At 45.6% G+C, this 27,855-nt stretch overlaps 2 protein-coding genes across 2 annotated transcripts in view; one reads left to right on the forward strand and one right to left on the reverse strand.

Annotated features, from left to right (window-relative positions):
- ALDH7A1 (aldehyde dehydrogenase 7 family member A1) overlaps positions 1–599 on the reverse strand; it is a 441,053-nt gene extending 440,454 nt beyond the window's left edge. Inside the window, exon 1 of the mRNA XM_069625599.1 lies at positions 377–599. Coding sequence (XP_069481700.1) covers positions 377–571 — 195 coding nt within the window. The 5' untranslated portion in view covers positions 572–599. The remainder of the gene's footprint in view (positions 1–376) is intronic.
- Positions 600–1,154: 555 nt separating this feature from the next.
- The window catches only part of PHAX (phosphorylated adaptor for RNA export), a 229,615-nt gene continuing 202,914 nt past the window's right edge, over positions 1,155–27,855 (forward strand). The window contains exon 1 of the mRNA XM_069625600.1: positions 1,155–1,403. Within this exon, the coding sequence (XP_069481701.1) occupies positions 1,308–1,403 (96 nt within the window). The 5' untranslated portion in view covers positions 1,155–1,307. The remainder of the gene's footprint in view (positions 1,404–27,855) is intronic.

The following is a 27,855-nucleotide window of genomic DNA, read 5'->3' on the forward strand; positions in this document are numbered from 1 at the left end:
GAGGTAGTGTTATGAATACCTATGGTAATCTTAATTACTCCTAGTCCTGCTCTTCCTCGTCTGACTTTCGGTCCCAGATCCCATGATCATGATGGGTAAATTAAAACTAGGGATGGTAGGAAGGAGGGGGGTAAAAACTACAAAAGTGAGGGTAGAATAGGAAGTTGAGGGAAATAACGTGTTTGAGAAGCTGGCGGACACACATGTAACTACTATGACGAGGAATAGGAGTAATGATGGTAACCGCTTAGTAATCATAACATTCCTAAACACCACAAAAATAACGAACATTAAATGCAGCACTGCTTTTTGCCAAGGCAGTTTACGCATACACAGAGAAGCTAGTAAACGTAATGATTAGTTAACATGCACGCACCTCTCCTCTCGCTCCCCAGGCTCCATTGTACACCCCCTGGTTTTCTTCTGCCAGCCCTAGCTCCCTCAGCCAGGAGTACTCCGGCTTGCTGATAAGCAGAGTAGACATAAGTGCGACCCGGTGTCTGCTGTGTAAAGCCGCAAGCCTTTGGCAGAGGAAGAGCTGCCGGGTGAAGCAGGAGCTGATCTGTTGCATGGTGGATAGAAAGACAGCTATAGGCTCATGGTGCAAGTTCATATGAAGACCCGCCCCCGCCATCCCTTCGAGCTGATTGGGAATCCGGGGATCGGCCCCTTGCACATCTGTTACTGTACATGCACCGGCAGCAGTAGCTTGAAGAAGCGTGGGGAAGGGAATAACGTGGCCCGATAAAGCTTTTTGTAAACGATGACTGGCGGAGATTTTGAAGGGGGATTATTTACATAAAAGTTACAATTGGTGACTATATACTACAAGCATATGGTGTGGACGTAAGTAACAAAACGGACCCCTGTCCGTATCTACTCACGTCTAAATCATGTTTTAATGACACCTGTGCAACTACTCATTTGAATATATTTGCTAGATGCCTCTTACTATGCAAACTGATAACCCATGGAGGTTGTCCGATTTCACTGTTTTCACACAAATGAAAAAAACAACAGAGCGTCCAATGTCGATCTCGAAATTTAATTTATTTGCGACAATCGGAATTTCTAATGCTTTCTTGTCGCTCACTTTTCCCGTTCTAAGATGGCCGCGGCGTAGACAAGAGAGTAAAGGCGCATACCCAAACCTATTTCCATGATAGCGAGGTGCTCACCTTTGCTCGAAGTGGAGGGGTGGTGGCCATATTGGGGTAGGCAACAGTCTATTCGTTCTAGGCCTAAGCCAACAGCGTCTCAAAACACCACCAGCCCCAGACGTCGCTGAAGGCAGAGAGCAGAGGACCATGGCGGATGTGGAAGATGGGGAGCTCTCCGATTCCGATACAGACATGAAGGTCGTCGCTCCTTCAACACTGCTACCAGGATATCCACCAGAGCAGGTACAGAAGCCGCGGAGGGAAGAGTTGGGTCCAACCCCACAACAGATCTCCGGGCTCCCACTCCCGCCAAATCGTACAGTATGAATTGTAAATTGGCAGCTTCCTGACGAACTCCGCCCACGATATGGTATATAGAGAACCCGTACGTGCCTCGCTCGGTTTATAAAACGTATAGCCGCTTACTCTGGCTTAACACCAAAAGAGAGGACCGTTGCATCTGGTTGACTGTCATAGGAAGCGTCCACCTGCACCTGCTGTATGCCTTCTCTCGTGCACTGGGAGATTAGATGTGCAAGTGCAGTCCATGCAGCCCCCGCCAAATCTTGGTGGCCTGTTTCACCGTGTTCAACACTACACAGTTTTGCAGCTCGTGAAAATTCATAACATGGGCACTCGGTCACTGCTTTGCCGTTGTACCCATACATCACTTTGCATTTGCCGAGTCTACGACTCCTTAGGCAGTTAACCCCCCCCTTGGTCTGGGATAAAAGGAATGCCCGTTACTCTTTACTCCTGGGGGAGGAGGGGGTAATGGTCGTGCTCCCAGGCCACGTGCTGCACATTATCTCTTCATAGAACCCAAACTCAATTTGCTTAAAAGAAAAGAGTATTATTAGAAAATAATTCCCACAGATTCAAATTTGAAACAGGTCTGATAGTGATTCAGCAAGCAACCTTTTTGGGCGAGTAATGGAAGTTGGACTCTGCTCTTTTCATTAGTCCCAATACTTACCCTAACAAAAAAAACTCTGAACATTGCAAGATGTATACCAGTTTGAACAGCTGTTTAACAATATGGGAGACTATTGCTTTTTCTGCATTCAGTCTCCAGCGTCTTCTCAAACTCGGGCTGCAAAAACTGGTGACATATTTGGGAGTTTCCTGGGCCGCGGAATGAAGCTGTGCACTGGCAAGATACACTTTGCTGCTCCGTCATGTTCCTGCTCATTTCCTATCCTATTTGTAACCCCTGCTGTTAGGCATCCAAGGAAGAGGGTGTTTTGTTCTTTGTGGAATGGGCATCTACCCCCTTCCCCCTTTTCTCCATTGCATACAACATTCATCCGTCTCGTTGCTTGTGCAACTGCCTCACCAGTAAGGGGTTTCTGCCCTTTTGTGGTCTCCGACCCCTTTCCGCTCATGCCATACCTGTTAGGCCTAGCGCCAATTGAGCGGTGCCAAAACTCCATATATGTTTTCAAGAGCAAATCCATCCATGTGTTGGACAAATGCACTCTGTTGTTCGTATACTAACCAGGCATATCCAGACCTAACAACCCATGCCTGACGTGGGTGAACCGGTGCATTGCAGAATCGACCCTTTGCAGAATTTCCCAATTGGCTTGTTGACTTTCTTGCAGAATTTCATTTCTCAACTGCCCGCTATGACATGCCTCATGCCACGTAACCCTTGGCTCCAGCTCTGGCCACAACACCTCTACGGTGCCCATTCTCGCTCCAATCCTCTGCAAAGATCCCATCAGTGATCCAGCATATTGCCCTAGCTCAGCAGTGTGGGATTGTTGCCCGTAGGTGATTAACCAACCCGTCAGTTCTCCCCTTTTTCTAAACCAGCGTCTCAACCCTCCTCTCAAACTCTTCCCATTGCATGCCAGATGGCACCAGTCACTCAGGATTGGTCTTATGCTACACCTGCTTTGTTCTCTGGTGGCTGGCCTCTGCACTCCAGCCCTCCACACATACAAGTGGCTGACCATCCACACCAGCGGCTACATGTTTTATTATTTTAATAAATTCCATCGTTCTCTATTTTAAAAAAAACATTTTTTATAAAGGCTGTGGCCCATGTGATCACATCTCATCAATCTACACGTATCTCTTAAAACAGATTCCCCCCATCTACGTAAATGCTTGACGACTTGCTTCTGCATTTCTCCTGATATAGCTGCCCATATCTGAAATAAATGGGTCAGAAACTGCGTCTCATCCTAGCCCTCTGCGCCCACCGTTTTACCTAGAACAGCCCTGGACTGAAAGCGACTAGGGGGTGGCATCCACATGGATCAATAGTGATTGGGCCAGCCATGTGTACTCTTATTGCATATACTGGGCAATAACTGGTGTTGTATATACATGATGGTCAAATGTGTGCCCCTTAACCCTTCTGGTCTGCCGCACCACCAGCATTGTGTCCTCACCTAACGTAACATGGTACCGCAACCTCTGCCTCCCAACCCCATTAGCTGCATTGCTGTCCAGGACCAGTTCCCCTACCGGCGATGCACCAATAATTGCCAGCACAAATGCCACACATGAACTCGTAGCCAGAGCTTCACACGCTGGGGAGCATGCCCACTAGGCCCTTGAATATTGCAACATCTATTGGCCTTCTATGATCATTACTCTGGTTATATATCCTATGCACGCTTTCTTTGCCAGCTTTACTGGATGAGACTTAGTTTGGTCTGATAACCACTGGAGCTTGGTGAAGTCTGCTACCCCTGCCAAGTCGACTGTCGCCCAGCTTCTGGGTTTCTACTGTATGCCCACACTATGAATCGCTCAACCTTCTTCGGGGGATTCAGCTGTTCGTGAACTGGTGTCTGTGGTGATGCCCTGTAGGTAATGGCTCCACTGTTGTTTGTACTGCATCGCAGTGCTTGTCAGAAATGCCTTGTTGCACATTGCCTTCAGATCCTCCCAATTGTGTCCCATAGATCTGTCGGAAACGTGGTCCTCGTCTCTCGTGCCAGCTGCTTCAATCTTGCCCACTGTAAACGACAGAGAGCATTGGCTGTGCCATTCTTTTTTCCTGTGATGTTTGGTGTTTACCATCAGTAGAGTTTCAGACCCCTCAATAGTGTAAGCCCCATTGTGCATTAGTCAGACCCACTGTTAATCACCTGCACGAACCCTGGTTGTCAGACCTAAAGGTCACTTTATTATTTTTTTTAGAAGTTCGTCCCATAAGTGAAACACAAACATGATTGGAAAAAAAATCAGTTTGTTGTCATACCTGCCTCTCCAATTGTACAACCATGCCTTGCCCCAAAACCTTCAATCCCTGAGTTATCTGAAAATAATTCCAGACTGCCGCTGTCAATGCAAGGCTCTTCTCCGGGTGAGAACCCCATTGATTTCACTCGGGAATCGGTCCCATATACCCAAGTCTGCTCTGAACCCCCCTCAATTTGATGTCCTTGTGGCCATGTTTCAAATGGCCTTCAAAGTCTGGCGAATGCCCGATTGACGGGTATTACTCTATCTGCAAAATTCAGCTTCCCCATCAATGCTTGCACTTCCTTAAGGGTGGCCTTTCCCTGCCGATCGTGGCTGTAATGGCTTACCTAAACGGGACCGTTTTTTACTTTAGGAGTCTTCTGACTCCTGCACCTTAGACAATTTCAATTCCCACAAAAGTTAAGGTTGTGGTGGTGCTAGTGATCTTTTCACTTGCTAAGGGGACCGCTAACTTAGCCTACAGCTCTATAAATGCAAATGCATCCAGCATAGCTGCACGTTCGGAAGTGACCCAGTGCCCACAAATAAGTCCTCCAAATAATGCACGGATTCCCCCCCCTTCCAAACCAACTTCTGCAATGCCCAATCCAAAAACGAACTCAATATCTCAAAAAGCGAGTAGACGACAGAGCTTTCCACAGTCATTCACTTATCATAGTTCCAGCTGCCTGAAATTTAAAACCCAGGAGATGGAAGTTGTTGAGGTGTACAGGCAACAGCCGAAAGGCTGGCTCGACATTGGCTCCATCTATGCTCCTCTCCCAGTCAGCTTAATTGGGTCAATCGCATCTTCGAAAGAGGCATATCCCACCAAGATCATTCCCTCATCTAGCCAATGATTCACAGTCTCCCAAGGTGGAAGAGATGGTGTACAAGTCCGAACTGGTCTGCTCTTTTTTCTGCACTATTCCCAGTGTTGACACAAGTCTAGGCGATGTGGCTCGCCGAAGGGGCTTGACGCACTTCAACATGTTTTGTTTCGCTATCTCTGGCATGTCGTGCAGTTTTTCAATTTCGTTGAAACATTTTCAATTACGTTGCTTCCCTGCTAATACTAGAGCCCTTGTATAGAATAAGGAATCCCTGTGAATTCATGTGTGCTGCATATTCATCATAGTACACGGTAAGCTGTGTTGTGGCCCCACAATGATTACTCGGACGCCAGCTAGAGTGAATGTGGCCTTTATAACCAACTTGCATTCAGGACAGCACAGTTAACTCGCTGAGTGTTAGATCAGATGGCAGCACACATAAAAGTGTTCATGAGGGTCTGTAACAGGGGTGGATGGCAAGTGGGGAGTGGGTGCTTGCCTCTGTTGTAGGGGCGCTAGGGCTGCAGTCTTCTGTGACTTGCCCGCGCCGTGAATGCTGCCAGAGCGCGCTGAGCTCTGCTTCCTGTTTGTGTGCTCTCACCAGAGGTGGGCCGCTGTCGCAAGAGTACGTCTCTACATGCCTTCTTTTGTTGGGGGACTAAACCGGATGGTGTTACTCCATTACAAGGTTTGCAAACCGTGTCGGTCTCTTTCTCTCCCTGTGGGGGACGACCTCCTCTGCTCTCCTCCTCCCTGTGTGGATTCTCCACTTCAGGCATCCAGATGCTCCCCTTGCGGTTGCAGGAACTGCCCTCACTTTGTTTGACTGTTGACTGGGACCGCACCTTGTTTCAACTTTATTCTATGCACGTTTTCTTGAATCTGTCCTGGATACTGGCAAACCGTCTGAGGTGATTGATAGCACTTGACCTTCCATGCTGGCATCTAGCCTTATCTGTAATTTGGCTTGGTCGGCCCAACCTAGCACTGTTGATCCTCTTTCAGAAAAATATACTTTGGTCTTGGCCATCCTGCCTTTGAATTCAATTGTGCTTAGTATGTATCCTTACTAGTTCACTGAGGCTTGAGGCTCAGCCGAAGACGGTTGGCCTGTGTTTGGTTGTGCGTACCTCCGCACGGTACTTCCCCCCCCCCCCCCCCTTCTCACCCACCATTGCTTTGTTCACTGTGAGGGATAGAATGGTCAGGTCGGATCCGGAGTCTGCCATAACTCTTGTCTTGTTGCTGTCGACCTTGATGACACAGCGGTGCTAGTTCTCTCAGGGCGGTGATGCTGTTGATCATCATGTGATTGTGGGACAGCCCTCTTCCTCCGATGACCCTTCCGTCATGGCTGCATCGCTGTGTATCTTTCTGCCTCTCCACACTTCTGCACTTAGGACACTCTTTGTTCCTAGCCGGACACTCCTTGTCGTTGGCGAGGTGGCAGGTGCTGGCACATCTATAACATTTGGGTGGTTCTCTTCTCCCTGCTTTACCTTCCTTGGGATCTGGCTGCCACTTCTCTCGCCTCCCTTTTTGAATTGTAGTGCTTGTATTTCCAGATCCCAACAGCTTCCCTCATATTCTTTTCATCTTCCGGAGGTCTCTTTTGACAGCCCTGTCTATTTGAATCGCCTTGTCTAGCTGCAGGGTTTTCTCCAAAATGAACTTGTCCTGTACCTTGCGACTGTTGGTATATAGGGTCAACACGTTCTTCCGACCCCTCTCCAAAGGCACATAGTGCAGCTAGATCTCCCAGCTTTGTGACTTAATCGTCCACTGGCTCAACGGGTTCTTGCTTCTTACTGTGGAATCTCATTCTGTGAAGAACCACATTCTCGCTGGACGAAAACCTTTTTACGATTCTCCTTACTGCCTCTTTGTAGACATTGTCAACGTCCCCTTCCACTGATGCGGGTGTCAGTCCGGCAAAGATTCTCTGACCTTCCACCTCTGGTGCATTTGGCAGCATTGCCCTCTTCCTCGCTGATGTGTAATTCGCGCCATCAACGGCCGCCAAGTATGTTTCAAGCATGGGTTCCCACTGTGGCCACGGTATGGCTGGCCTACCTGGGGACTGGAGGTATGCTGGTGGTGGTGTGGCGCCTTGCATGTTGTCTTCCGTGGTTCGTCTTTGTCGCCAATTATGCTGTAGCCCCACAATGTTCACTCGGACACCAGCTGGAGTGAATGTGGCCTTTATTACTAACTTGCAGCCAGGACAGCACAGTTAACTCACTGAGTGTCAGATCAGATGGCAGCACACACACGTTTTAATGAGGGTCTGTAATGGGGGTGAATGGCAAGTGGGGGCATGCCTCTGTTGCAGGGGCGCTAGGGCTGTGATCTGTGTTCCACGGCGTGAATGCCACCGGAGCGCACCGTGCTGCGCTTCCTGTCCGCAAGCTCTCTATAATGGGCTTTGATGGGAGAAATGTGCTCGTTTCTTGTGTGCTTGGCAAGTGTTAGGGTTGCTTGTCGGTGTCTCCTCCTTTTGGGCTCTGTACCCATAGCCTTCTGATCACATTTGCTGGATGTATAACCCCATTTCCCCCTGCTTTTGGGGCAGGCGTGTTTTAAGATAGAGCTCCTGCCAAATATGCATACTCCTTGGTTGATCTTCCAACAGTTGGCTTAATTACATGTTTTGCCTGGGACTTGGACCCCTAACCCCTCTGTATGGTGCAGAAAGGCAGCTCGGTTTAAACTGTGCAGAATGCAATTTATGAACTTCTGTCCCTTATGGCTGTACTCTGACACATCTTTATCCACCAAAGACATATGTGGCCAGATCTACATCTTCAACCTGAACCCCTATTGCAACCAAGCATCACCCTCATAAGTCCTGTAAGCATTATAAATTCTCGTATGCCCACAGTACCGCAGTATATCTGCTGGATATTTCTGCACAGTGATTGATGCCAATATGTGGAACCCACCTAGCCAGTTGTCAATAGTTTTCCTTTATTGCGCTTGTTATTTCTTATCCTTATCCTCATCCTTCTTGGATAACTGTCAAGTACATCCATTCCTTCTCCAACTCTTAAAGTGAAAATATCTGCAATCTCCTTTTTCTAAATACAATGCTTAATATATAAAGGGATGTGCCACACCACACATTGCGCCTAGCAAACATAGGGCTAAACTCTATTAACCCCCTTCCATGTGTTCTACAAGCACATTTGTGCTCTTTCTGAACCACGCTCCTAGTTTTCAAAACTGAGTCTTGATGAACAGTTCAACTGTTCCTTGGTGGGCTCCCGGCCAAGGCTCACAATGCCACCCCTGCCAACCTCTGATTTACCCCCACATGATTAAACCAGAGTTATAATTGTCATTAAGCATTTTTGGACCATTTTCAATCACTCTATGCCTGCAAGAATTGCAACACAATACCTTTTTTATTCTTGGCTTGTAGCCTAAGTGCAGCCGATGTGGCCTCGAGTGCTGGGGGCTGCGTTGGGTGTCAAAATTCTTATTCCGTTTGGCTAGGCTTTCAGTAGCCGGTGGTGGAACTCCTGGCTCGGGCAACTTCCCTTTTCTTCTTGGCATCCCTGCTAGGCTTGTGGGGGGACTCGTTTGCCTGCTTTTTGTTTTGTGCCTTTTTTCTTTTTTGGTGGCGGTTCCTTGACCACATCGCCAACCATTTCCATTACCCTTATTTTGTAAAACTCGCTCGCATCTGATGCCGGGAGCTGCTTGGTGGGAGGGGGGCCATACAAAAGGTGGCAAGGAACACATGGCTGACTCAACCCTGATCCCGATGAGGCAGGCAGCTATGGAACAACCTCTGAAATCTGGCTGCCTATGCCGGACCAATAAGGTTATTAAGATCAATGGCTATTTTATTAGCCATGAGGATTGCCATGGCAGAACACCCAAGGGTGAAACGGACCTTCTTGGATCGCGGGTGTTTGAGGGGGGGTGGACCTTTCCCTTATGAGCTTTCAGCTTTACCCTTTCAGTGGCCTGGTCAGTCTAGTACTTAGCTGATCCTACTAGGCCAGCCCTGGGTATGCCTCTGCTGCTACCTTTTTGAAGCGTGGCAAACTAGTATGATCACTGCTGTGCACTGTCTCTGAGTCTGCCATGTTTACCAGTCCCACTCTGGTTATGCCTCTGGCACCTACATCTCTCCTGACTGGAGAGATGTGAGCTGCAGGGGTCGGGCTGCCTCTGCTTGTGGCGCAACTTACTTCTAAGGCTGCGGGTATAGCCGTCGCTTTGCGAGGTTCCACATCTTCTCCCAGTGGCACCGCTGTGCCAACTTCATGGCACTACTGTGACTTCTGTCCTGCTCAGCCCACCCACTGCACTTCACAACAATGCACCAGCGCTCTTTGACGTAGCACATGCCCCTCCCTGAAGCACACAATCAGTGCTGCTACACCACTGCCTTAACATGGATCTCCTTCCACGCATCTCAGCAAACAGTGCTGATGGCGACGACTCGGCAAGAAGTCCATGATGATCCATGTAGGCAACGTTGTGGCAGGAACAGCAGTCATTTCCTGGCGATGACACGCCTCATTATGTGCCTCCCACTGCTCATCTCTTTTTGCCCCTTCTACCAATCTCCCGATTGTGACCTAACCCATTATTTCACGAGCAGTACTTGTCCCACAACACCCCCATCTTGAATAAAGTCCTTCCACCCTTATTACCTTTGGCCTCATTAACCCCATACACTCGATGTTCAGCATGCACTTCCCATTCCCACTTTTTTTGCCATACACAGGCACATTCTTGTGTGCATATCCCACAACATACCTGTACAAACACGTTCACTTGTTGCACACACTAATGTCCTTTTTAACATACCACCGTCTCATGGAACACACACACAAACCCTCCCTCCTCCCTCTATCGCCTTTCTTGGCCATATGAACGTCTCATTTATACTGTTTCACAAACGACCTCTGTTGTCTCCTATGCACACACCCTCTTTTTTAAATATTATCTGTTTAGTGGGAAGGCATCAGGAAGCAGACAGACAACTTAGTAAAACCTGGGTCACAAACTTTTACTCCAATAAGAAAAGGTTGGGGAAAATGCCTAACATGGCCTATGCTAAGGTGGGATTTCCCGACCTAATTAAAACTAAGGAGAGTCTTTGTCCGGAAGTCCAAAGCAAATATCTGTCTGTGTCCAAAACCTGTAAGTTCCCCCACAACACTGTAATATAATGTGCAGGCATGTCTGCATCAAATAAGTTTAGCGCTTCTTCCAGCTTGTTGTTGGAAAAGGGTTTTGCCTTCCCCAAGATTCAGGATGGTTCACTTTGTCAAAAAGAGGGGTTCCCTGTCCCAAGTCTCTCAATGTTCCAAAACCAATGCAATTACTTAAGATACTTAGCTTTGCCTTTTCATCAATTTCAAAAACATCACAAACGTTCAGTTCAATAATATCGGATCACCCGTGTTTCTTCTTGACAGTCCAACACAAGCTTATGGGTGAGTTACATGGCTTTTCCTTTAGGTGGGTGTATTCATTCTAGACCCAGTTGTTGGACCACACGGTCTACCCATTACAGGTCATGCAACCGACACAATTTACTTGCTTCTTCACAATTACACTGCCACTGTTTCAGCTTCACAGCTGTATTGGGTTTTCGTCTTGATACTCTCTCAAGATTTGTTTTGCCACCATTCACTTGGTATACTTTCAAATAGTCTTAAATCTTTTGCCACTACTTATTCCTTCATCCACACAGTTCTTTACATCCTTATATCGCTTGCCAATGCTTGTAATTTTTTCAGTTCACCAACTGCTTGCAATTCAAATCGTGTTCAATCTCACTTGCTTTCTTTTTATTCGGTATTCAAAACATAAGGCTTCATTCCATTCAAGTACATAACTTGCCATCAAATTTCCAGTTTACTTCCATGGTGGGATTTGTATCCTGCTCACGGGCGTTTTCACACTTTTCAAATGCTTCACTTTCTCCAGCCCCTTCTTGGCCTTCTCAATTTCATTTAATTCACATTTCGGTATTCATAAATCCTTCTATTCGCTTTTCTTAGCCTTCAAGTTAGCATACTGTCAAAACTCTTTCTTATAAGCTTGACTGGCATTCACATGGCCTAAACGGTCCCTTGCTCACTTGCAAGTGATCCAACCTGCACAGAGCACGCGTTTTACCCCACAGCGTCCCAGAGTCATTTAAACTCCTTTGACTCACCGGTTACGCTGTCTCCAGGTACGTCTCTTCACGTCAGCAGACTCTATGTGGCTGTTCTGCTCTCGGCTTGACACGCCTTGATTCTAGGATCCCCGCTGCCTTGGTTGAACAGAGGAGGAGTCCGCCCGACTCTGGAGGGTTGCAGACAAGTTCTACAATCACCTTTCCTGCTTCTGTGCAGCGACTTTGTTGGACACTACGGGCACACAACTCCCTGGTCTCTCCTCTGGCTTCTCCTGCAAGTGTTCCACGGGAGATCTCATTAGCCTCACCTGAGCGGGCCATTTATACTGCCATGCAGGCAATGTTCCTTTTACTGAGTAAATGTCATGGCACTCGACATCCCTCTTACTCGTCTCAGTACCAGAGTGGTGTTTGTGCATGTCTGTGTTAGTAAAGAGAGGATGTATAATTCTCGGTTGTCTCTTCCTCGTCTCAGTACCTGATTGGGGTACATTGGGAGAGTGTCTTCTGGAATATTAGGGTAGAGCTTGATAATACCCTATAAAGGCTTTGGGGATGTTTGACTCCTTGTGAAAGGGAAATGGGGTGGGGGGGATACTGTGTCTCACCTAAGGGTGCCTCACCCCCCCCCCCCCCCCCCCCAAGGTCAGGATCCAAAAGCCACTGCCTTTCCCTGGCCACCTGGCAAGAGGATATATCGGGCAAAGAAGCAATGACGCCCTTCAGATTCCCCACATTAGACATTTAAATCAACATATACACCAGAAGAAACCCACAGGTCATTGGCCAAAGACATAACGAGTAAACAAAATTAACCCTAAAAGAGCGTACCGCTCCGGGGTATATGCTGCGGGGTATATATTTTAGAATGCCGGTATTGGCGAGTGTATTATATTGTATTGCTGTGTTTATCAGAACCATGTCTCAACTCCAAGGGGGGGCTTATGAGACGGGCATGGCATCAAGAGAGACACAGACTCGAAGATATAAGTTTCAAAACCTTCATTTACTAACGATCGTTGGTTGGTATAATGCCTAACTGGCCCTAACTCTGAAACAGTGGTCTTCAAACTTTATTGGCCTAGGCCCCCCTGAGCAAAATTTGGGCAGGCCAGGCCCCCCAAAAATGGCAAATGGACATTATATACAAATAGCTATGAGCTACTGCGCGCTGTCACCGCACCCTACTCTCAGTATAGTCCCTGGGTTCCCCCATCTGCTCCCATCACATTTGCTGGGCTCCCTCTTCCCACTCTTACCTAGTCCTTGGGCTCTCCCCACCCCATCAGACCCTGGGCTCTCCCCACCCTGCTCCCACCGATATCCCAGTGCTCCCGCCCATCCTACTGCCTCAACAGCCCCTTAGCTCCCCACCCCGTTTCCAACACCGTGGGAGCTGGTGAATTTAAGTGAAGGGGCATAAATATTTCCCCAAAAAATGCCAAAGCCACCCAGTGCAGCGAGGGTGTTTGAACCAAGCAAAAGGGGATCGTGGGGGGGGGGGGGTTTGTCCCGTGATTTTTTTAAATTTAAAATAGTGGGTTAAAATGTTGCATATTAGAGCATACTTAAAAAAAGGGGGGGGTAAAAAGCTAAACCGTTTGCAATTGGTGCTGGAGGGGGGCAAGGGGGAAAAGCATGGTGTTAGGCAGAATTCTCTGAAATGTGGCAATTCCTCTCTACCTTAGAGACCCCCAGCTCTTTTGCTGGAGAGAGTGAGACCTTTTTCCCACACTCTCATGTAATTTTCTGTGATTTGGACTCTTGTGTTTCTTTTGACTTTGGGTTCTGACAAACTCCATATGCATCAACTTTGCATTGTGACACACTGCACCTTCAGTGCAGTGTAACAGGGAAGTCTTAGATTTCCCATACCTTCTCTTGGTGAATCTGTTTCCAAGAGCAGTGAAATTGACTTAACTTAATTTTGTAACTTTCTAGACCCAGCAGACACTATCTTACCATAGTGTGCTGGAGGGGTTGCTCAGTATCCCCTTTGTCTAGTTTCTCATGTAACATTTTTATGTTGCCTTTCTACAATTAATGGCTAGTGGCAGTGGTTTACTTTTTACTACCATTGTGTGTTTTTACCGCGTACTGCAATTGCAGCTGCAGTAAAACACCCATGGGTGCCCGTTTTGTCAAAATGGCCCTGGTCTTCTTATTTCGCCATTTCTTGTTGGAAAGGTCCTTCTTGAGATTTACGCTGCGCGCCAAACCAGGATTGGTCCCTTTGTTTCTTTTTTCCTTTGGCAGAATTCAAGAGTGAAGCCCACCTCTGGCTCCAGTATGTCTGGCAGGGGCAGGAAGTGAGGGAGGTGCCCAAAACTCCTGTGCTTAATCACCTTGGTTACAGGAATGCACCTAAAGGTGACTGGCCGGCTGGCTGTCCTTGGAGGACAGCCACCCTGCTGTGTGATTGACAGCTAGGCTGGAATGAATGGGAGAAACCTGCATAAAAGGCGAGGCTTTTTGGCTTGGAAGGCAGAATTTGAATTTAAAACATTTGTAATGCGCTCACAATGAACTTTATCGAATCCTGGCGCAGATGGTACCATATATTGAAAGAGGAACATTGATCTGGAGAAAATAACATCAGAAAAAGAGGATGCTGAACCACAGACACCCAGTTTACTTAAAAAGAAAGGTTTTTAACTTGCTCTGAAACTCAGCAGAGAGTCCGTCCGTCTTAGGCTAGACGGAAGACTAGTCCATAGTCTAGGTCCGGCCACTGAAAAGCACCGGTCTCCTCTTGATCTACAGTTCGTCCTGGGAATAAGAAGGAGTTGGTCATCGGACCTAAGGGTCCAAGTAGGTCGATAGCGATTCAATTGATTTATCTAGTAGACTGGTGCCAATCCAGCTAAACATTTGTAAATCAGACACCCGATTTTTAAATTTAATCCGGTCTTCCACCGCTAACCAATGTAGCGATCAGCGGCGACCTGAGATATGGGTGTTCTTAGCTACATCGAACACTAGTCTTGCACACGCAGGTTTGTGCTTTTTGAAGGCGATGAATCTGTTTACTCGGCACTGCAATCAAAAGTCCATTGCAATAATCTAAATTAGCATTGACTAGTGCCCCAACCACAACAGCACCATCAGTAGAAGGGACATAGGGTAATGCTTGACGCAGAAGGCGGATGTTGTGAAAGACCAATTGGATTTTGGCTGAGACCTGGGCACTACATCCCAGGTCACTCTGCCAAATACAACCTAGGTTCTTTACTTTAGTAGAATACTTAAGGCTAGTTCCTAGAAACTGGGGTGGTGGAGGACATCTATTTCCTTGAAGAAGGTGCTTCGGACCACAGGATCGCCTGTTTTTTGGGATTTAGTTGTAACCAATTTTCTTCCATACACGTTCCTATTTCTTCTAAGCACCTACTGACCAAGGCAAGAGCGCCCTCCACTTTATCGAGCCTAATATATAGCTGGGTGTCATCAGCGTAAGAATGAAATCTGAGTTGATATTTCTCCAAGATATTCATTAGGGCACAAAGATAGATATTGAAAAGAAGTGGAGATGGCGCTGAACCTTGCGACCGTCGACCACTGGATGAAGGAATCGGAAGAAGAACTTGGAAGAGACGCTTGCTGTAACTCCTGGACTGTTGGTTTGCCTGGTGAAGCCCTGCTGCTGTGCTGAAACTCCGAATTCGTTTCGACTAGAGCAGCCCGGCAAGGACGACTTCTCCCTTTGGGTTGGTGAGTCCAATGAGCCCCAAAGTGAACTCGTTTTGGACATCCTTTCTGAGCTGGCTGTACTTTTGCTGCTGCTGCTGGAACCAAAGTGGCATGGAGAGGAACACCAAATCGAGTGGATTGCTTTTAAGTCGGACCAGAGCGCCCGGAAGATCCTCTTCCCTGTGGCAGGACTGAACAAGCCTGAGCCACCTCAACAAAGTGCTGGACCCCAGATGCGACGTAAGTCTGAAGTGGTATCCGAGAACCGCAGTGTTGCTATTTGCTATCAGAAGTGAGGAGCTGAAACTGCAAAGTGCCGCTGAATTGAAGTTTGCCCATTGCTGCCGCCAACCTTCCCATTGCAGTGCAGGAGTCCCCAGACATCCTCCCTCTTGTCCCCAAGACTAAGGCCCAGGAACACCAGGATCTGCAGAGCTGTACAGGAACAGAAGCCAGCCCAAGCCATTTCTTCTAATCCAAGGTACTGTAAAGTCTAGGAGAGCTTATCTCTTGTGGTGTAGCCTTACTTGTTCTCAGTTGAGACTTGTCTTATTGAACCTTGCAGATTTGCTTGCAACTTTGCCCCTCACAAGTCGCCCAGCTTGTGGCCCTTCAAGTGATCTTATTTCTACAAACTTTTCTAAAAACATTATGCAAGACCTTTTTACTTACCTGCAAAGAAGATCTTCAGCTCCCCTATACTTTGCTCCACTAACATTGGCTGTCCTGGCTGTCCATGACTAATGGAATAAATATCCATTTTCAACTGCGTGCCACTTTTTCATTGGTGACTTAGACAGTTTTATGGTCCAGTTTTTTTCTTTTTTGACATTTCATGCTGGGCTCTCGTGTCCCCCATGCCCCTCCCGTGATGCAGCCGCGCCCCACAGTTTGAAGACCTCTGATCTAAAGGGATGGTTCCCTTAACTGTTTCTAAGGCTGTCTATTTTTGAAAGTCCAAAACAATTATCCATCTGTGTCTAAACATATGCTTGCCCTCACTCTTTACAAAAAATGTTAGGAAGTCTCTAAATAGGAAAAATTGTGCTTCAAGAGAAAATAGGAAACCAAGGTTGGTTTCAGGTGGTCTTCTCACCAGGTGTAGTTTGGTCAAATGAATTCAATCTAAAATGGCTTTCCTAAGACTTTCGCCACAGAGCCCTTGCTATATTCTCAAATACCTTTCGTTTCTTTGTGTTCCTTGGGGTTCCCTTCCCCCCCCCCAAGCTTCAACTCGTTCAAATTTATATAACACTGTTCCTTTTGAAGCTTCTCGGGGTTCCCTTCCCCAAGCTTCAATCCATTCAACACTACAAACCAATAAGTCTCCCACTTGGTTAGACCTCAGGGTTCCATTCCCCATGCCCAGGCCCCTTTTGTTTTCAACACCTATAGTTTTGTCAGGATGTACCTTTTTTCATTTTACACACAGTTGTTTCACACAAAAGTCACTTGTATGGTACAATCGGAGACTTTCGAAACGGCCTGGTTCTTTACTCCTAGGCGTGACCACTCTGGTCTGTAACCCCTTTGTATTCCTTGCTCTTCCTTTTTAAACCTTTCACCTTCAGGTTCTTCCTGCAGCTCTTCTTGTTTTCCTCGTCTTCTTCCTCCTGCACACTTGCACCTTCCCTTGTTGCTGTTCCTGTTGTTCACTGTGCACTCTTGTACTTTCCTTTGCTTTCTTATCTTGCCTCTTGCACACCTCACATACTTTCTCTTCCCTGTCCGTTCCTTTCTCGTGCTTCCTGCATGCTTAGCACACCATCCTCTCTTTATCGTGCACGCTATGCACTCTACAAATGCCTTTCTTTCACTTTTCTTACGAGCCGATAACGCAACTTTCTTCTTTCCATTTCTCTTCTGCTTATTCTCCTACTTTCTGTGCTTGGTACACTTAATCTTACTTTCCGCTTCGTGCCGCTTTAAAACTGTGTCTTTCTCTTGCTCTGCTTCAAACACCAGCTCCAGAGTCTTCCTCTCTCTCACCGGGCGGCATCGGGTTGACAAGTGGTTCCTTTGGATACACAGGGTTGAGGTCTGGGTCTCACCACATGCCCCTTAGATACCAAGGACACGAGCATCCTACCGAACGCCACCAGGAGGACACAGGCTGCCTTACTCCAGCTCCTTGGAGGCACAACTCCCTAGCCACGGTGCAGCTCCTCACAAACACCAGGCCAGCTTCTGAGCACACTGTTCTCCTCCAGACTTTAACTCCTGCTGCTCTCTGCTCCTTTTATAGTTAAAAACAAAACTATGCAGTCTTGTGTGAGTGGTCACTATTAAATGCCTGACTCGATTAGTGGGACAACTTGTTCTTTCTATAGTAGGTTGCCCTTACTTTCCCCATGTTGTTTCTATGGGTAATCTTTACTATTAGTTGCCTCCTCCTCGTCTCAGTATTTATTGAAAATTGGGAGGGGGAGATATGAGGTGAGATTGAAAATACCCCATGTAGCCTGGGGTATTAATGGGACTGGGGGCATACCATGTTTCGCCCTTGGGTATCCTCATCCCAATCCCTTGTGACTCTACACTCAGGTGATCCTCCCTCGCTTTTCAACTCCCAGGGTCGGGATCCAAAAGCGATGGCTCTTCCATGGCCATCTGAATGGATGATCCCGAGGACCTAGGTGGGAGAATACCATTAGGTCTCTCACAGGCTATAGGTGAAACTACAAAGAGGGGAAATTCTGAAGATTTATGAATGATGGCCTAAGGAATAATCACCCACTGAAACCGGTTCAACATGGTTCCAGAATTTGATGAACGTTAAAACCCACAATTGCTGATAGACTCGCAGCAAAGGAGAATATTAAGAGTATTCCCCTTTTTCCAACTCCCACCAAACATGTCGCAGCTTAGGGAAAAATATAAAACCGCTTTCGTCAGATTTCCTACCTCTTTACCCAGAAGCCACTCCATATTTCAAAATCACACGACACAATCTAATTCAATTTGCCCAAGCACCACACGGATGGAGATAAACTGTAAGCCACACAAGATTTCAAGGTTGTTTCAACTTCAACTATTCTTTCAGAGCCTAGGTTTGGGGAAAGAGCAGTCTGCTTTCTTCCAAGGAGAAATCCTTCTCTCAGGCTGCTTCTTAAAAGCATCTCAGAATCATCTGCGTCACAACACCATAATCGCAGTGTCTCCACTGCTAGATAGATTACTTCCTTGTTAACATGTAGTCAGACTGGGGGCGCTGTTACCTGGTAAAAGAAAATGTCGACCCTCTGTGCGAACTCCAGCACCTGCTGGTAATATCCTACAAGGATGCTCTCTGCATACAAGTAGAGCGATCAGTTTTGGAGCTCCTGCTGCACACCATGAGCCAGTCCACGAACCAGAGGGCAGTTAAATTGATGGTGATGTGGTACGTGGCCTGCCTTAAGCCATTGTCTGTTAACTGGAAGGGTGCGCAGAGGCTAGATGCTGTATTCCCAGAGAGTGGTGCATCATGACGGTGCAGCCTGCGGTCAAAGGGAAAGGATTAGACCCTAGCCTGTGTCCTTAGCAGGGTGTCCTGCTATAATGAAACCAGATGCCCGACTGGCTAACAGAAGGTGGTGGAGGTGGGCAGCTCAAGCTACCATCCCCATGATAAGCGTGCCAAGAAGGGCGGGATTGAGTTTGGATGACTGGGTTCACCACAGTTTATCGGGTGGGAGGGAAGAAAGAGCAAATCGCTCCAGGCATCCCGGCGCACACCATACCGCACAGGTGCCACAATCATTACATGGCTCAGAGCCTAATATACAGTAACCATTACGGCTTGCATCCCAGGTTTTACACCACCTTAATTTGCTTCTCACTAGAGCCAGAACTGTTAATAATCCTCTCTAAGTAAAATGGCTGGCTAATCTCAGTCCTCCAAAAGGCAAACCAGAATGGAAAAGTAGTCTTATGCGGTTGCATCAGGACACCGAAACAACCTCCCACACAATGACTGATTCATTAACTGACTTGCTACGCAAACTTCAGGAGAGCATCACCTTCATAGATGACAAGCTAGACAACCTCCCTGCCAAAATGGAATCCTAGAATACTAAAGTTGAAAAGCTGATTTCAGCAAAATAAGAGCTGCATAGCTTGTAGTTGTCTGTGATTGCCCTCGAGTCTGAGCTGAGGAAGGGCAGGCTAAAAACCATGACCTTGAAAAACGGTCTAGATGCACCTGGGACTCCCAGAATCCATTCCCGCAGGTCCTCTCTAATGATTCTTCAAGAAAGTATTGCCAGATCTGTTGGACAGTCCTGTGTTTTCGGTTCACTTTCAAATGGAGCGAGCAAGGGCCCTGAGCCTAGCGTCGCGTCCCATCATTGCCAGTCTTTAATTACTGTGTCATGGACTTGATGCTCTGTGCCGCCAGGGATAAAGGGATGCTGCAGGAAATTGGCGCCAATCCAAACGTTTGTGTACTACAACCAGACGGTGCACGCATCTAGGAAATACTTCATTGAAGTCTACAAACTTCTTCGCGATCAGCAGATGCAATATGCCATGCTTTTCCCAGCAAAGCTGAAGATACTCTACAACAGTTAGTCTCACTTTTTTACCACTCCGACCAAAGGAACAGGTTCTGTAACCCAACCATGCGAAAATCCAGTCCTTGCAGATGAAATGTGAATCTATACACAATTAGCCGACATCTCTCCTGCATATGCTAGACTTGTATATTTGCAGATGTCATTTTGCTTTAAGTGGCCAGAGGGTTGCCTACGCATTTCTGAGCATTACCCTAGTCGAATGCTGATCCATTAGGCAAGTCATGTTTCACTACAAGTTATTGTAGTTCCTCAGGTTTGTCACTGGCATAGTTTGAGTTGCCAGCTTGGGTGGGTGTGGAGAAACCGGTAAAGATTAGCTGTTATGTTTTACCACAGGTAGTAACCAATAGATAACCAAGTGGTAGAATCATTCGACTCATGGAGTACCCAATGTTGTCAACCAGGCCATATATCGTACTGATGCCAACACTGACCGCAATCAAATAAGACCAGTGAAGTGTCCCTATTGGAAGTTTCTCCAGGAATGTATGTTGTATAAACAATATCCTAGGCAAAGCTCATCTTCAACGCCTCAGCATCGCTCTACTACAGGAGACGGGTTTACCCCACACAGCTTATGGTTCTACAGCCAACTATAATGGTGCTTGGGGGGTGGAGGGGTTTGATGGTTCTCTGGAAACTCATTAAATGCCAGAGAAGTCGTCACACCTCTACGCAAAAAGGTAGATTAAATCCTACAAGCAGAGTCTGACCCAGATGGCGTGTACGTCATAGTCGTTGGTATTTTACATGGCACAGAAATAGCTATACTAAATATCTACACGCCTAACCAAGATCACCCATCCTTTGTTCCTACCCTCTTCTCCAAATGTTTCAACTTTGCATGCCATTCAAATCCTCATAGGAGACTTCCACACTACATTACAGGACCACATAGACGGGTCATCCTTGAAGAGCAGGGCCACCATAACGCTACCCAAGCTATACTAGATGCTTTAACCTACCTGAATTTAACATCTATCTGGTGGCAGCTAAAAGGCCCAAGCAGTGAATACTTAATGGTCATAAGTGCACAACACACACTGAATACTGGACTTAAAACTGGGCACCCCAATTGTACTCCACGTTATCTTTAGCTGTCAGATCCTCCGTGGGCTTACTCTTGGCAGTTTAAAACAGACACTGTTTCTGATTTAGCCTTTAAAACTGAGAACAGAGAGGAGATTATACATTTTCTTCCAAACTAACGAAACCTCAGAGTAATCTCTTCTGTGTCTGGGAGGCCATCAAGCTGTATATCTGGAGAGTATGTGCCCTAAGAAATGTGGTATTTTAAAACTAGTGGGTAAGGAACCAGACAACTGCCAAACCATACTTGTTGCCTTGAAACCATGTAAACTCCAACTCCTGTGATACTCAAAAAATTTAAAACTGGGTAGATTGCTAGTTTGCGCAGAGTGAGAATTGTTAGCGATTAGGAGACTGAGACAGGAGTGGCATATTGGGTGGCATAATTTTTTTTTTTTTTTTTTTATTTTGTTATAGCTGATTACATCAACTTTTCAAAATTTTTTACTTTTAAATATATTAGACGTACAAAAGGTAGAAACATGATAGAAGGGATAAAACAGAAGGATGAGAAGGTGCGGAGTTACAACTTTCTGTCTACACAAGGTACAATTACTTGACATTTATGTAAGCATTTTAAAATCATCATTATAATAACTAGTCGACCTAACTACAAACTCATCTAAAAAAAAAAAAAAACCAATAGTCCAAGTGTAGCTATTAAGTTTTACATTTGTATAGTTCACATTATCAGTTGGGCTATTCAAAATCCTTATAATTGTATTTCATCAAATAGAACATTTTCAAAAAAATGCACCATAGCCTTCATAACTGAGAATCTGGTACTTTTGAATAACATACTCCAAATCTCTTTCTCATCCTTCTCCATGTACAATTCAAACAGCTTTTTGCAGTGTTTCTGGCGAATATCATGCAACAGTGGACATGACACAATTAAATGTTGAAGAGACTCTTTTACCTCTTGCTTTTTGCAAAAGCGACAAAAGTTAAGATCTGCGTGAATAATTTTACGCCTGATCATTATCTCTCTTGTCAGATATAGATTCAGTCTCACACGTAAGAATTTATTACGAATGTACGCCGAGGGGCATTTAAGCAAGTATCCAGCCGCTTGTCCTAATCGTTTAGGGCCGAAAAGATTTGAGTCGAAGTCTTTGTACTTTACACATAATTCATGGGTTATAATCCAATCCCACCTAAAGAATTTTTTCTTAGCGCTAGTTGGATTATCCATGAGATATTGCAAGGAGATGTTCGCTCTAGCTAGGGTGTCTATAACCTGGTTTCGCCATCTCAAGGGAAAGAAGGCAACAGAACCTGCTAAGTGACAAGCAACTGTGCTCAAAATGTTATTATCAGTAATTCCAAGCAAACATTTCCGAAAAAAGACACACATTTTCCATTTCACTCTGCTATGCAGCGATTTCAGTCCCAATTCAAATCTTAGTATAGGAAGAGGTACACAATTTGGCAGCCGCAGCACCTTTTTCCAAAAAGTGGCCTCTAATCTATTCCAATGGTTGTCATCGTTATATAGTTTGGTCTCTGCCCCATAGAGCAAAATTGGAGCTACTTTTTGTTCAAAAAACATCAGAATATGTTTTAACGTAAACTTCCCATATTTATATATCAAAATTTTTGCTTGCGATATAAGGCTCAGCAATTTAGTGTCAAAAATGTGTGAGTCAGTAAGATAGCTAGCAGTATTATGAATGCCCACACCCAGATATTTGTAGTTGGAACTAATTTCCATGATTTGTTGTTGTAAAAACCACGGCCCATTGTAAGTTTTCCCTTTCCCGTGGGGTTTGCACACCATAATCTGAGATTTGGCTATATTCACTTTGAGAAAGTTTGCAGCTGCGTAGTGTGAAAGAGCAGTTAGCAAATTCTGCAACCCCTTTGGTGTCTGTGATATCAAAACTAAGTCGTCTGCATAGAGCATCCACGGGATGCGTCGCCCACTCAACTCAGGAGGATCAGCGTTAATACCAAGAAAGGCCATGCCTATGTCTAATATAAAGAGGTTGAACAATGTAGATGCCAATATACATCCCTGTTTGAGTCCACCAGATGTCGGAATAGGTGCCGACAACAGGCCTTCGCGTGTTAATCTCACGCGCGTCGTCGTATTAGTGTGTAGTTGCACAATTAGGGCCAAAATAGAACTGGGGCAACCGAACGCTTTCAATTTATTAAAAAGAAGAGTTCGATCTATAGAATCGAACGCAGCCCGGAAGTCTATGAATGCAAAAAAAAGAGTCTGTTTCTTTACTGAGTATTGGGCTTTCAGCATATTAATAGTCATAATGTTAGGACATGTTCCTAGTCCAGTGACAAAACCCGATTGAAGGGGATCACGTCTCAATTGATTCTTGGTCCACTCATGTAGATCTCGTAAGATGAGTCGACAAAAAATCTTTCCTGAGACATCCAATAGTGATATTGGTCTATAACTTGCCGGGCATGCGCGATCTCCCTTTTTATATATTGGAATAAGGATCGATTGTCTCCAGGATGAGGGAATTCTTTGAGATTTGTTAATTGTTGCAAACATGAGACATAAAATGTCCGCCCAAATATCCGGGAATTGTTTTAGGTGACTGTTAGATAGGCCATCTGGACCAGGAGCTCTGGAATTACTTGCCTGATTTATTAGCTGTTTTATGTCTTCTTTAGTGAAACGTAAGTTAAATGTAGCATCAAACTTTGCTACTGAACTGGATGAAAAAGGTTGGGCACTTTTAAATTGGTCAGAATAATGATTTACCCATAAGTCCTCTGAGACATCGTTTGATTGAATTGCTACTTGATGACCTGATGTTATTTGGTTTATAGTGTGCCATGAGCGGGCCAGATTTTTTGAAGCTAAGGAGGCAAGCATTTCTTCCCCGTCTTTCTGATAAAGTTTAGCTTTCATGTGTCTTGCCCAATTTCTATAATTTGTTTGTATTCGTACGATAGTTGCCTGACGTAATTCTGTAGGGAGTTTGCTGGCCTTTCTTTTCTCAGCTCGAACACTGGCCTTTTTCAGTTTAACTTCATGATTAGGGATGTGTAGATGCGGTATTTGTTTTTGTTTATGTTTAGTAGAAGATGATGAAAAGAGCTGCATTAGGTCATAATAAATATCCACAGCCCCAATATCGCTCATGGTATTATTTGTTAGATTTGCATCATAGCTTGATCTAAAAATTTTTAGTGAGTGTTCCGACCACTTCATTCGATTTCCAGCCGGATTCACTTCATGTGTCCCTTTGAGATAGAGAGGTTGTATCTTGAAGGGCATTTTATTACTCCTGCAGGTTGTCTGCAGAATGTTGTGATCGCTTTCTTTGGTTTCAATTATACAGAAATTTAGGACCAAATCTAACATCTTCCCATTAACATAAGTGAAGTCGATGATCCCACTGCTATTGGCCCGCTGCCATGTGGGTCTAGGAGGAATGTCATGTGTAAAGGCTCCATTCAGCATGTGAAGGTTGCGTGCCTTAGTAAACATCGACCACATATCAAGTCGTTTCTGTTCCGACTTAGTGTATGGACCTAGACAATGTAAGTTTAGATCTCCTGCCATGTAGATCAAATCTACAAGTCCATCCAGCATAATTATGTCAAAGGCTTGTGCCAGGGATTCAAATAGGCTTTCATCAGAAATTCCCGCAGGATTCCAGTAGATGTTAATGATCGCACATGTGAGCCCTTCGCCCCTCACTCTAGTCATTTGTATAAACTGATTCGGACAAAACCATGATGCTATTTTTAGTCCAGAAGATTGTTTAACAGCAGTTAGTAGACCCGATGTCGGGCGTCCCAAACGTTTTTTTTGTGCTGGAATTAAACATACATCATAATTGTCCCAAGAAGGGGTACTGGTTAACCAGGATTCTTGGAGCAGTATGACATCATAATTCAGTTCATGCTGCGTGGGATTATTGATTAAATGACGATGCCCTCTGGAATTCCAACTGGCAAACTGGAGATTAGGTGGTTCAAGTGTCGTATGCTATCCTTGCTTCAACTGGCATTGACAGCTGCAAGTCTTTTCTGAACGCTCTTGGATTCGATTTTTTTTCTGGATTGAGAGTAGCGGGCGGGATGTAGAGATCTTCTCCACTGCCTCTGGAGTTACAGATAGTGAAAAGCCAAGATCAGTGATTTGCGATTTCGCAGCCCAAATTGTGTTTACTACTACTCTCGAATTAATCCATAGGTTGACTAGGGATTGGTTGGAGGCGTCTGGGAATTCCACAAGTTCGATGTCTCCAGTTCCTATATCCTCAAGATCTGGGATGTCATGGAAAATTGCTAGTACTGATGCCCGATTTAAATTATACTGTATAGCTGGCATCGGCAAGCAACTCAGGGTCAGAGAATGTGTCGCCGGCCGTTTGATGCCATCACTAACAGGTTTTTGTTTGGCTAAAGGTACTGGCTCATTTATTTTCTTAGGTACGCCAATATGTCTATTTAGAGAAGAGGCTGTTTGCGAGACCATAGAGGCCTCCAAGAATTTCGTTATAGTTGTCTGAACCAGTCGTTCTATGTCCCCAGTAAGATCTACATTAGTCTCCGGAGCCTCTATCCTGACACTTTTTGTAGACTTCGCATTCCATGTAGGTTGTAGGGCCGTAGTAGAAAGCCCTTCCCCTATATCCAGGGAAGTTGGTTCTTTTAAAGTTGCAGCTGTGTCCAGCGCAAGTGGCTGTACATTAGTTGAGTCCACCTGCGGGAAATTTAGATTTTTTGGGATTGATTTAGAGGCCAAATAATCGTCCACAGCCTTTCGTATTTCTTTGCGGCGCTGGTCATCGCCCTCTATGCTCTGGGTCATCGGCGGCTTGCCGGTATTGTCAGCAGCTGTTGTATCACGTCTACTGAGTGTGTCATTGGTCACTAGACTGCCACTTAGTTCATTAGGGTTACTACGTGAGATCTGACTTGCTGCATTAATCAAGTTATTCAGAGGGCTATATGCTGGAGCCACATTAGTTGTGTCAGGTTTTGGCTGTGTGTTTGCTTTTTTTGTACGTTTCTGTGACGCATATTTTTTGTAATAGCTTTAGAAGCCGCAATAGTTAGGGTGTTTGACGCTGAGACTTTCTTAATGAAAGCTTTAACTTGTGAGGGTTGACGGCTCCCCATTTTCATATTTTTTGTTTTTTTTATCTGTTCTTGTACGGGTGGTTTTTTAGTACTAAAATTCCCAATTTTTTTAGTATCAAACAAGGCATATGTGGGTATCTTTTGTGTTTTAATTTTTGGCTCGATTTCCATTTCCATGGAGTCTACTATGGGCTCCAGGATAAACGGTATAGGTTGAAACTCTTGAGCAGTAGGTTCGCCAGCTGGTGTCGTCTGTGTTAACACAGATCGTGTAGATGTTGATAGTATGTTTGTATTGATCAGATTTTCTAATCTATTAGATATTATAAGTTGATTCTCAAATATCTGGTCAAACTGTTTTGAGTGTGTGTCTGCTTTCACAACTAGAACTTCGAACAGCTTGGCCAGCGCCAAGATAGCATTATTCATTGATGTTAGAGCTATACTCGTATTTACCGTTCGAGAATCATTAAAGCGCCTATCCACGGGGACTTTTCCCGTTGCCCTTCTTGGCGTAGGAGCAATAAAAGAGGGATTTGCATCTGAGTCAATGGGGCTCGTATTCGTAAATAACGCCGGTGACTTAGATAAATTTTGCATACTTGTGTGAGAGAGTGTAGCAGAGGAGTTAATCTCTAAATCAATAACGGGAAAATCTTGAGACATATGCTCCACCGGTGGCATCGAAGTTGAAGTATCACTTACAGTTATGCCAGACATATTACACACTTCAGGAGAAGGAACTACCTTCCCAGTTATTACATTCGTGAGTATAGCACTATCAGTGAGTGAGACATTTTCCTTAGCAAACATGACAATAGGTTCGGTGATTATAATTGATTTGTGTGACTCACCGATACAACTTTTCCCCACCTGTATCGCCATTTTTTCTTTATCATTTGCATTTAATCCACCAGAATCTCTACTCGTAGAGTCACTGTTTGCGTAGTTTTCCAAGTTTGCAAACTCTGTCACTGGTTGTTGCAAATTTGTCCCTATTAGCTTTTCAGTTGTCAATTTTTCATGATAAGTTTGCCTTGAGTCTTTGCAAAACGGGCGAATATCCATTCTTTGGAGAATGTCTGTTTTGCTTTGTTTCGTACAACTGAAATTTGATCTCGGAGTGGAGCTAAGTCGGGACCTTTTTGTTGTGACGGTGGTAGGAGACTTAGAATAACTGCCGCCATTAGATCGATGTAATATGGTTACAATCGGCATGCCAGACTTTAACGTGTTTGCATGTCGTTTCATGATTAAAATAGAAAAAAAGAATGCAACCAAATATCCTAAATTCAGTCAAGTTGACTAGAATTTACCTAAAATGTGTGAAAACACTATCAATGTGCAGATTGTTTTCGCCACTAGCCACGGTCGCCGCGGCGAAGCGGCAAAGCGGGACTTAGACCGGGACTTCGCCGGTGCGCGCGCGCGGTGCGCGCGCGACTCCCGTTAAATAGCTCCGCCCAGCGTAAACAGACCAGTGCCTACACAAGAAACATAAATAAAATATTAGTATCCAGCAAAGTCCGCTCTGAAGTCCGCTCTGATGAGTGTGTGAATGTCTGTCTCTGTCGGCAATCACCTTCTGGATGCTGTAGTTCTGGCAAAGTAATTCGCGTGTAGATCCACAGGAAACACAGGGCTTGAATGCGAGCAGCGTTAGCAGCGTTCTCCAGCGGCAAAGCGGGACTTAGACCGGGACTTCGCCGGTGCGCGCGCGCGGTGCGCGCGCGACTCCCGTTAAATAGCTCCGCCCAGCGTAAACAGACCAGTGCCTACACAAGAAACATAAATAAAATATTAGTATCCAGCAAAGTCCGCTCTGAAGTCCGCTCTGATGAGTGTGTGAATGTCTGTCTCTGTCGGCAATCACCTTCTGGATGCTGTAGTTCTGGCAAAGTAATTCGCGTGTAGATCCACAGGAAACACAGGGCTTGAATGCGAGCAGCGTTAGCAGCGTTCTCCAGCGGCAAAGCGGGACTTAGACCGGGACTTCGCCGGTGCGCGCGCGCGGTGCGCGCGCGACTCCCGTTAAATAGCTCCGCCCAGCGTAAACAGACCAGTGCCTTCTGGATGCTGTAGTTCTGGCAAAGTAATTCGCGTGTAGA

Source organism: Ambystoma mexicanum, chromosome 6p (assembly GCF_040938575.1).
Source record: "Ambystoma mexicanum isolate Mex_15411 chromosome 6p, UKY_AmexF1_1, whole genome shotgun sequence".
Lineage (NCBI taxonomy): Eukaryota > Metazoa > Chordata > Amphibia > Caudata > Ambystomatidae > Ambystoma > Ambystoma mexicanum.